This window comes from Mastomys coucha, unplaced genomic scaffold (assembly GCF_008632895.1).
Source record: "Mastomys coucha isolate ucsf_1 unplaced genomic scaffold, UCSF_Mcou_1 pScaffold15, whole genome shotgun sequence".
Classification (NCBI taxonomy): Eukaryota; Metazoa; Chordata; class Mammalia; order Rodentia; family Muridae; genus Mastomys; species Mastomys coucha.
The window spans coordinates 40,079,670-40,091,372 of NW_022196897.1; the positions used below are offsets into that span (position 1 = coordinate 40,079,670).

Genomic DNA, 11,703 nt, shown 5'->3' on the forward strand with positions numbered 1-11,703 from the left:
GAAGTGGAGGCAGGAAGATCCCTGGGGCTTGCTACCAGGCAGCATACATGGCCTTATCTGTTCATTAAGAACCTCTGCCTCAAAAACCCAGGTGGAGAACAACTGAGGAGGACACGTGATCAGCTTGTGATTCCCACACTCATGTGCAGGCACAGAGCAACAGCTGCACTCGTGTGACACACACTCTTCTGGTCTTGCTCTGCTGTTCTTCCTTTCATGTGTCACATTATCACCTTAGTTCTTATTGTTGGGAGCAGACAAAAGGAACGTGTCTTAAGTACTGCAGTTCTGACGTCAGACTCCATTTTACCTATGCTGACCAAGGCCCTCCCTAAGATAGTCACCCAAAACACAATGCCTGTTCTAACAACAGAAAGAAGAAATGAATTTGATTGGCTGGGCAAAACAGATATACTCAATGTCAGCTGACAATGATGGAGCACTTGGGAAAGTCCCTAATCCGAGTTCTGACAGGTAAAAATTATAACTGTAACGTGGCCCAGGTGCTTGAGGTTTGTGTGCTCATGAGCCCTACGTCAGCCCCTACTCAAGGCTGCCAGAAGAAAGCAGGCTCCAGAGTCCCTGCCTGGTGGCCCCGATGGATCAGCAACTCTGCTATGTGCTGGGTATTAACAGATTTTGCTATCTCTCCAGCCCAGTGGTATACTCTCTCCTCTTCCTCATGGTGCACAAAAGACAAGGGTTAACACTCATTACACAACCCTGACTGACCTGGAACTCACTTTACAGAAGAGGCTAGCCTTAAATTCAAGAGATCCGCCGCCTCTGCCACCTAAGTCCAGGCATTAAAGGCATCCATCCTCCTCCACATCCAGTGACCACCAACATTTTTTTCCAGAGACTAAGGAGTTTGGCAGACAAAAGAAAAAATCGGTGGAAATCAAAATCATTTATTTGCCTTTTATTACTTTAAATCACTTACCAAAGGGGTAAAGACAAAAGGGAACCCATAGGCAGATCTCACATTCCTGAAAACTCACTGTCAGCTGGCCAATTCTGCCAGAATGCCCTCTGTAATAATCTTACGTGAGGAACTTAGAAAACAAACATGCTCATTTCTATATCCAGCTCGTAGAAGGCAGGAACATCAAGAGTTCAAGGCTAGCCTCAACTGCATAGAACAGCCTTGAGACACTATCTCAAGAAACCAAATAAACGAGGCAGGGGAGATGGTTCAGTTAGTAAACTGCTGAGTAAGTAACTGAGTCCTCAGCATCCACAGAGGAGCCAAGTGCATCGCCGGCGGGGCAGAAGGGAGAACAGCCAGGCCCCATTAGCCAGTATAGCCTGATCAAGGCATTCTACGTACAGTCCATTGGAGTACAGTCCAAAGGCGAGTCCATTTCCAAAAATAAGGTGGCAAAGGACAGTTGAGGTTACTAAACACTGACCTCTGGCTTCCAAACACATGCGCAAACATGTGTGTGAGCACACACACACACAGGAAATAAGCAAAAATTACAATCAACGTCAAGGATAAATCAAAGAATGAGATGCTTCTTGAACAGCTAAGATAACAAAAAACACTGGGCCATAACAAACTTCTGACATGACACTGATACTAATGAACTCAATTAAATGGATACTTTAGAAAGGACTATGCCCTGTGTTCTGTCACAGTGACCTTAATTTCCTATATTAAATATGAGCATTCATTAATTATTAGGCAATTTTTATGAGCTTATCAAATAGTAATTTTAGAAAAAAAAGTCAGGGCTGAAGAAAGATGAAGACCTGTGTATAGATACACACAAGATATAGGGTGTGGCCACATGCACACCTGTAATGTTGGGGGCAGAGGGGCAGGGAGATCACTGGGATCTGGTGGCCACTAGCCAGTTCCAGTAGAAACCACCCAAGGGATTAAGTGGTAGAGCAGCACATCTGCTGTGTCTACCCGAGCACCAGCGTGCATACTTGGACACACCCATGCACACACTGCACATTCATGCACTCGCTCCTACCCCACCCCACCCCCACTCCACTGCAAGTCCTCAAAGGTTACTAATATTTCTAATACTCCAGGTTTTACAAGAGGCACACTAACACATCTCTGGACATATGAAGGTTTTCAAAAGAAGTTTTCACATTTACTTATACTCATTGGGGGTGGGGCATGCATGTACCACAGTAGGTCTGTGCTTGTCAGAGGACAATGTGACGGAGTTGGCTCTCTCCTTTCACCGAGTAGGTTCCAGGAATGTAACTTAGGTCATCAGGTTTGCCAGCAAACACCTTCTCCAGTTAAGCCACCTTGCTGTTTCTATAGTCTCCTTATTCAATACAATTTTGGAGGGGGCATATCATCTTTCTGTATTTTGGCCTGGAGCTAACCCTGAACTCGTGGATTATCTTCTTAAGTTTTCTTAAGTATATGTCACTAACTCATTTAAACATTATACTGAAAGCTGAAATGGCACCCATCGACAATCCCAGAAGCCAGGAGGGTTAGCCAGAAGAATCCAAAGTCTAAAGCCAGCCTAGGCTACATTGCAAGACCCTGTCTCAAAATAAGTGAAAATCATATTAAATATGCAAAACACAGTGGTAACTGCCTATAGTCTCAGCTATGGGAGGCTTTGACAAGATAGTTTGAGGTCAGCAACATGGTAAGCCCGTGCCTCAAAACACACCCTACCCCACTACTTCCTCCTTATATGCTGCTCATAAGGCTGGCACTGACCTGTAGTCCCAGCACTCAGGAATTTAAGAAAGGAAGATCACTTGACCCTGGAATTCAAAGCAAGCCTAAGGTAAAACACACTTAGATGATGTGTCAGGAATGACACGGAATTAAGGAGACAGCAAAACAGAGCATTAGAAACAAGTATCAGCACTGCTTCCTTCAAGCCCTTTTATTCTGCTGTAGTGCAGTGCATTAAATGTAGAACGTGCCTGTCCTAATTAAGCAAGCAGTATCTGCTGGGTCATAAGTCCAGGTCCACGCCTTCTTAAGTGTCAACAGTGTGGGTAAGCAGCCTGAGCTGCATCAACAGTCAGTCCCAACTAGAACTGCGTTACGAATGAAGGCCCTCTGAATCTAACAGTGCTAGCTGAAAGGTCTCTACACTAAAGACTGTTTCTGTGGGGTGGTACAGGTGCTTGCCCTTCAAGCACTGGCAGTTACAAATCCACTAAGAAAATGTTTAGGGCGCTTTACAAGATGGAAGCAATATTTACAATGTCTGAGAGAGCTGAAGATACCATAGCAATGTGAAATTCGGTCTTTAAACAGAAATGCTGACTAGAGTGTAGTAGTGCACACTTGTTTTTTTTTGTTGTTTTTTTTTTCAGTTTAGCTAGTTTTCTTTTAATATAAAGAAAAATGTAATTTGATTGACTTCAAATTCACTTTTTAGAAACATACAATATATGAGCTTTATTATATAAAAAACAGACATGACCTAAAAGTTATTTATCTAAATTATTTTTAAGTGTATGTAAAATTGCAAAGTAACAGGCTTTTTCACCAAAGATACTTAATATACTATGCAATGATAGGATAAAAAAATGCCTGTTTATTTTTGTCCATTTTAAAGTCACCGTATTGAACGATACATCATAAAATCAATGGTCGTGCATCTAGGGAATCTCCCAATGGAGCTCTCTTCCACTGGTGTATATATTTTAATTTGTCTCATGTGGGTATCTCTTCCATTCTGGTGATTGGCTAGAACAGCAATCTGTATCATGAATGTGCGAGTTGGCGTCTTATGATTGTCAGTCAAAGGAACGAGAATCCAGCCACTTGGTTCCATCAACTCAAGTTGCCGGATTTCTTGAAGGTTGTGAAAATTATTTCCTACTCTGACTGAGATTTTGCTTGGAGTGTAGCTTTCATCAGATTTATAATCTGCATAAATACATAATGTCTTCACTGTTGTTTTTCTTCTGAATTGGATATTCACTAAATGAGGCTGAGAGCCATCAGATTGCCAGTAAGTTCCTAGATTGTCATCTCGTAACTGATCCACTCCAAACCCTGGTTTGCATGAAGAGAGTGACCAGACAGCCTGAGACCCAATCCCCCTGACTGTCGCTGTCCTCTCCAACTGTTTAGGATCGGCACCAGGAGGTCATTCGGTGTGGTCATTTTTAAATTATTCTGGTTTGCCACAATTCCTGGTCTCAGGGCCCTGGCCACTCCAAAATGCGGCTCAGCGGTTCCAGGTTCCCTCCGTTAATTCAGTAGTGCACACTTGTAATGCCAGCCCTTGGGAAGGAGCAAAAGAGAGACAGATTGTAATTCTCAAGTTCCAGGAGAGCCTGGGTTATACACAAGATCCTGTCTCCAGACACAAAATGTGGGGGATGGAGCGATGGCTCAGGGTTTAAGAGCATGTGTTATTCTTTCAGAGGACCCAAGTTCAGCTCCCAGCACCACACCATGGTTCACAACCATCCATAACTCCAGTTTCAGGGGATCCAATGCTCTCTTCTGACCTTCACAGGCACCAGGCATACAATGGTACACAAACATGCATACAGGCAAAATGTAAGATAAATCTAAAATATAAAGCTAAAGAAATTTAAACTAACAAAGTAAAGGCCTAGGGGAAACAATGTATAGGCAATACCAAATGTCACTGGTTTCTAGAGCAGTACTTGTTTTAGCAAGAGGGTTGACTAATACTGTGATTATTTTAGGAAAGAAATTGCTGGCTAAATTACATTCAAAGTCTTTGTTACTCAGGGCTGGAGAGATGCTCAGAGGTTAAGGGTATATGTAATACTAGGCTGGGCACAGTCGCACATGCCTTTAATCCCAGAACTCAGGAAGGAGCAGCAGGCAAATCTCAAAGTGAGTTCGAGGCCACCCTAGTCCACATAGTGAATTCCAGGACAGCAAGACCCTATCTCAAAAACGATACAAACAAACAAACAAGAAAAAGAATGTATACTACTCTTAACAGAGGACTAGAGTTCGGTTCCCAGCATCCGGGACAAGTGCCTTGCAGCTGCAGTAATGACAGTTCAATCCAAGGCTGATCCAATGCCATCTTCTTGCCTCTGAGAGCACATCCTCAGGTGCACATATCCACACACAGGCCACACAAATGCACATGATTAGAAATGTAGAAATGACACTTTGTAAAAGACTGCAGCTGAACAGGCATGGTGGAGACTGTACTCCTAGCACTGGAGAAGCTGATACAGGTGTGCTCCAAGTTCAAGACCAGGGCTATGAGGCAGCCTGACTATACAAAACCAGGTTACACCTGGAAATAAAAAATAAAAAATCATTAGTGGCTCTTGCCTCCAGCTTACCTGGGAGGGTGAGACAGGAAGATCCCTTGAGCTCAGGAATTCTGGAAGAGAGAGACTCCATCTCTTTAAGCAGGTGTCAGAGCTAGGGACAGCAGGCAACCGAGGAAAGAGGACAGGGATGTAGCAGAGTGGGAGAGAGGTTTTCTGGCACATGAGAGACTGTCAGATCCACAGAAAAAGAGAAAGGCAAAGAAAGAAGGCAACCATGGAGGGAAGATTAATAGGAAACAAAGAAAAGAGGAAATAAACCCTTAAGTTTTATTTTGATGTGTAGATGACAAATGGCTGGAGCTATCAGTTGTCCATCAGCCAGGGTGTGACATTCTACATTCTACACACATCTGCCATGTCTATTCTTAATGATAAAAAGGATGCCTCTAAAGGTCTTCCTTGTTTGTTTCAAAGACAGAGCTCACTAGGTATCTTTAGTTGGTGTCATACTTCCTATACAGACCATGCTGCCCTCACATTAAAGCGATCTTCCAGCCTCTGCCTCCCATGGACAGGTATCATAGACATGCACCACATGTCCGTCTTAAGGTCTTTATTTAAACAAAAAAGTAATGTGTGATAAATCAAACACTACTACTATAACCTGTTCACTTGTAGAAAACCTTCATTTCACCCTCCGGCCTTACTTTCAAACTACAAGCATGCATGTGGAGACTACATAAAAGTGTGGTGTAATCATACAGAAGAGTTTCATATAGCCAACACACCCAACATGAATAACATGTAAAAAAGGCCAATGACAAAAGATGCAGACAAAATATACTCTCATAAAGTCTGAAAAGACACAAAAATGTATAGAGTGTACTTCTATATTATATACACATTTACCAAACAGAATTTTCTTTTTGAAAGTATTTAACTCTGAATGAAGAAGAGTGAAAAAGACAGCTGCTAAGAATATATCCAACGGTATCTTGAAAGTTCTCTTCTTTAAAAAGATCAAATGTGTCGCGGTATTAGGAACTGACAGGTTTGGCTGGCTGTCAGGGATGGGAGTTCACGTTGTGTTTTATACATTATGCTCAAAGTAGTTCCCATTTTAAAGAAAACATCAAAGTTACTAATTAAACTTTCAAACTATCTGAAAGTACTAGCATTTCTGGGACCATGCAAGCAAAACAAGGTAAGGGAAAAAAATTATATTACCAATAAATAAATAAAGCCATGTTCATCCATAACCAAAACTTTTTAAAAATGAAAGACTATAACAACCATATGTTCAAGGACTAAATTAAGTAAATGTTATAAATTTGAATGTACAAAATCCATTTGTATTATTAGAATGGTTCTATTTTTATACTGAAGACCCTTACAAATTTCTGTTGGAATATTGACTGAAAGCCCTAAGTTACTTTTTGTCAAGGTCTTGTAGCAACAAAAGTAAAAAGAGGGACATTCACACATCAACCCACCTTCTCAGAAGACACTTTTCTGGAGTAAAATTAAAATCTAGCTTTCTGGGGTACAAACATATGTATCGTTAAGAATGGGTAGAGATGGTGAATGAAAAGACAAACATTTATAATTAGGCATGATGGCATATACCGAAGCACCTAGCATTTAGAAAGTGAAGGCAAGATCTTGAGTTCAAGGCCAGACAAGGCTACATGAGAATTCCAGGGCAGACCAAGACACATATTATGACCCTATCTCAAGAATAAAATAAAATAATGGCCAGAGAGATGGTTCGGCAGATTAAAAACAGTTGCCTTGAAAGCCAGGTCTATACAGAGGACCAGATGCAGAGACATACAACCCAGCGCTTCTTTGGAAAACTGTCCTAGGAACTCAGAAGCTCACTGGCCTAGGAAAGCACAGCAAGGCAGAAACAAGAGACTCTGCCTCAACAGGCAGCATTCTCTGCCACATGTTCCCTGTGGCACATGTACATCCAAACATCCAAAGTATGTCAACTTTAAAAATAACACAAACATTTAGCGATGAATGATAAACAGCCCAGAGCACAGACTATTAGACAAAAAAAGTGCCTGGCTTGAGCGAAGAGAAAAAGGTACAGCAACAAGCAATGGGGTCAGGGCACAAAACAGCCAAGCAATGACTCTGCACCAAAGGTAACAAGCCTGGGACTGAATCTAAGAAGCAGCACACACCCACCCCTCCTTATTTAAGCTGTCTTAAAGAAAGCTGTGTATGAGGTTCCTCTACCCCTGCATCTTTTCAGTATTTTCTTCCCTGAATCTGTCCCTTTCCTTTCCTATTTGGCTGGACTTGGCTTTCTGTTGCAGGGTTTTCTTTCTTTCTTTCTTTCTTTCTTTTTTTTTTCCCCTTTTCTTTTGGTTTTTCGAGACAGGGTTTCTCTGTTTAGACCTAGCTGTCCTGGAACTCACTCTGTAGACCAGGCTGGCCTCAAACTCAGAAATCCACCTGCCTCTGCCTCCCAAGTGCTGAGATTAAAGGCCTACCCCACCACTGCCCGGCAGGATTTTTATTTTATGTTTCTGCAGACTTTTTCCAGTTTGAGCATGGTGATAACCTCCTTGCTGGGTGGATGCTCACACGAACACTTGTGCCGGGAGCCTTTCCTCCCATTCAATGGAGGAGATTCATGCTTCTTCCTTCACACCTGGACGACTCTGCCAATCGGCCGACCTCTGTACTGTCCTCTATAACCTGAACTTCATCATCCTTTTGACTGTGCATAGACAGAGCATTATCCTTCTATCTCAGGAAACATGAGCTTCCTCCGAATGTGAGAAGGCACACTGAAGTGCCTTTCACATGCTTGCTGCAGTCAGTCAGAAGTCACAAAGGGACTGAACTTCATTTTGGCAGCTGCCTCTCTGGGGATTAATGCAAAAGGAAAGGGGGTCTACGTGCCACGCGAAAACTGTCTCCTAACACCAGCCACTCCGGCTTCCCACCAAGTCCTCCATGTTTACTCCTTGTTCTCTCCTTGGAAACTTCCACAGAATGTAAGACGTGGCTGCTTCCTACTGAAGCAATGCTGTCAGGGGAGGAAAGAACAATGGCGACCTTTACCTTGGAAACTGCCTACCTGACACTGTTGCTTGCCTCTCCTTCAGAGACAATCGATAACTTTAGGCAAAAGGGGATAGATATCATCTTCCAAATTCCCCATACCTAGCAAGCCGTATTAATCACATTATAGTACAACCGTCTACTGGAGCATGTGTCTTTCCTTAGACTTGAGTTCTTACAAGCAAGAACTCAGTATAATTTTTGTCTCTGTAGAACATAATACAATGTCTGATCCACAGTAATCATCCCATGCATTGCTGTTGACTAAAGAGTGAACACAGGTAACATATACATGCTACAGTAATAAAGATAATTCTGCAAAAAAAAAAAAAAAAAAGACACGGAATATTGCTGTAAAATGCTGAATCAGCTAATGATTTGTTTTGTCTTATTTAACTCTTTTACATTAAGAGGTTTTTTTTTAAGATTTTTTTTATTTATTTTTATGTGTATGAGTACACTGTAGTTGTACAGATGGCCGCTCACTATGGCGCCCGCTCGCTCTGGTGTAATACACTGTAGTTGTCTTCAGATGCACCAGAAGAGGGCGTCAGATCTCATTACGGGTGGTTGTGAGCCACCATGTGGTTGCTGGGAACTCAGGACCTTCGGATCCAGCCCACATTAAGAGTTCTTAAGGTCTGAAAAATACAACATATAATTTCCTGATACTCGCTTCAGAGCAATCTGAGCTCCTTAGAATTTCGTTCCATTTTTTTTTTCTAGTTGCATTCATCTTAGTGGCCGCAGTCAATTTCATAGTCCATGAAATAATCTACACAGGTTTTTTGTTTGTTGTTTGTTTGTTTGTTTGTTTCTGTCTGAAGATCCAAACCTAAGAAAACTACACTAAACTGTGATGCGAAGATTTCCGAACCTACTGAGAAGAAAGTGTGGAAAAATAAACTGGGCAGAGCAACTCATAATATTGCTACCAAAAAAAGTTTTCAATTTGAAAACAGCAAGCTCCTAGGAAATTTTTCCTTGAGGAAAGATGGGCATGGTGGCACATACCTTTTACCCCAACACTTGGGAGGCAAAGGCAGGCAGATCTCTAAATTCAAAGCCAGCCTAATCTACTCCTACATTCGAGGGCAGCCAGGACTACACAGAGAAACCCTATCTCTAGAAATTAAAAAAAGTAAATAAAAAAAGTTCACAGGTTTTATATTTTAAATAATGTGTCATGGGCTGGAGAGATGGCTTCAGTTAAGAACACTCCCTGCTCCTCCCTGCTCTTCCCAGCACCCCCACCGTGGCTCACAACTGTCTGTAACTCCAGTGAAAGGTGATCTGACACTGTATTCTGGCCTCCTCAACCACAACACACATTTAATGACAAGTTTAATGTAGGCAAAACACCCATGCACACAAGTAACAAACTAATAAAGAATAAATAAAATGACCTCTTCTATTTGGCTTTTCACACACATTTCATTAGAACAAAATCAAAGTATTTCCAGTCACAGTAAGAAGCACAGGTCTCAATCAGGACAGAGGCCCACCCAGACCTGGCATCCCACAATTCTTGATAGTAAGACCGACGTTTTAGGAATTTGAGGCTAGCCTAAGCTACACAGAGACGCCACTCTGTCTCAAAACTCAATTAATCCAACAAAAATTAAAAAGTGCAATGTCTCACATGCTTCCTATGCAATTAGACACTCCCTTGATTTGGACATGATTTTGAGATTTATAACAAGATTTATAACACTTTCTAGTCTTTTTTTAAATGAACAGAAATTTTAACTGAGCAAACTCGTGCTAAAATATATAGCACTTCGTTTGACTGGAAACTTCTAAATCCTAAAACCTCGCTAGGAGCATGTTAACTACTGCTACAAAAATGATGTTAGCCTGTGTTTTTATGGTTTATATTATGCTTAAGCTGTACCCATCCATCCTTTTTTCTCTTTCTGAAAGACATGCGCGACCAGAGTAAAGTTTGACTCCAACAAATATCGGTTGTTCTGGGCTATTTTAAAGATTCTGGGAGTTTTCCTTTTCATTCTCTGAGCCTGGCTCTCGCAGCACCTTCAAAACCGTCAATAAAAACTGAAACTGCAACCACCGGGGCTTAGATGTGTGCTTACGGAAGCGATGCGAGTTAAGCCAGGTAAGTCTACGTCTCTAGTTCGAGACTACCCTAGGCAGCAAACAGGGCTGTCCACTTCTTTCCAAAGGGAAGGGTGTTAACGAGCTCGGGAGAAAGCAGGAAGTTTCTATCAGCAACTTAAGCCTCCAACGAACCTGGCTCTGCCCGACTCCTGCTCTGGGTGACCGGAACAACCCTGCTCGGTACCCCAGGCAGGCAGAAGTCGGCCCAGCCCCAGCCGCACCGAGGCTGCCCCGCGCCGTCGAGAGCGGCACCGCCCCTTCGGCTCTCCGCCTGCGTTTCTTGGCACCCGGGCCGCCGCCCACTTTCTCCGGCACAGCGCTCCGGGCACCGAACTCACCCACATCTTGCTCGAACGGGTTGGCAGTGAACAGAGGCATCGCGCTGGCAAACGGAGCTGAATCCCGACGCTCTGGCGGGGCTCCGACTGCCCCAGCTGGGCGACCCGCCTCGGCTTCCTAGACGGCTTGGCCAAGCTGTGCCTACACTTCCGCCGCCGTGCCTGCCCCGCGCGCGCCTGCGTGCCCCGCGTCCGGCCGCTGCTGCTTCAACCCCGCCGGCGGGACCACGCGGCGCTTGGCTGAGCCTTAGCACCCTGTCGTGGCCTCTCTTCGGTCCCAAAGACGTGGCAGCTCCTGGTCCGACGCCTGAGCAGACACGGCAACCGCCGCAGTCACCTTTCCGCAGTGAGGACCCGAGAGACAGCCACGGAGCCGGGGGGAGGGGCTTCGGGGCCGGAAGTTGTGGCAACTGGAGAAGCTGGCGGCTGGAGAGCTCGCAGATCCAGAGAGGTGAGGCCGGCTGCGAGTCTCCAGAACGTCGTTTCCTCCGCCCCAGGTTGCGAGAGCAGCCCTTCTCGTACCCGAGTACTTCCTGGGTAACCAAGTCGTCTTGCTCCTCGGACCCATCGCCCGCTCCGCGTCTTGGTTGCTATGGAAACAGAGCTGCTGCCCCGTGAGAGGCGCTAAGAATTGCCGCCTAGGTTGCAGATGCTCAAAGGATCCCTCGGTTAAGCAAGCCGAAATACTCACCCTGGAAAGCGACCGCGGAGAGACTCTTTGCTTTTCATTTCTCCTGCATGAAAACATAGTTTAGACCATGGAATATAAAGACTACTGAAGGGGATGGAGAGGTGGCTCAGCAATTAAGAGCGCTTGCTGCTTAGATTTTCCGAAACTTCGGAGGCAGGGTTTAAAGCAACCTGTATTGCCTAGTTCCAGGGAACCTGACACCCTCTTCTGGCTCCCGTAGGCTTCTACACTCGTGATCCCATACCCACATGCAGA

At 44.0% G+C, this 11,703-nt stretch overlaps 1 protein-coding gene and 1 pseudogene across 2 annotated transcripts in view; both read right to left on the minus strand.

Moving 5' to 3' along the window:
- The window catches only part of Stam2 (signal transducing adaptor molecule 2), a 52,096-nt gene extending 40,771 nt beyond the window's left edge, over nt 1-11,325 (minus strand). Inside the window, exon 1 of the mRNA XM_031370263.1 lies at nt 10,758-11,325. Coding sequence (XP_031226123.1) covers nt 10,758-10,797 — 40 coding nt within the window. The 5' untranslated portion in view covers nt 10,798-11,325. The remainder of the gene's footprint in view (nt 1-10,757) is intronic.
- LOC116090173 lies at nt 3,321-7,582 on the minus strand (annotated as a pseudogene). Its single transcript, XR_004118596.1, has one exon. The product of XR_004118596.1 is annotated as an anaphase-promoting complex subunit 10 pseudogene (transcript).
- Nucleotides 11,326-11,703: the final 378 nt, after the last annotated feature.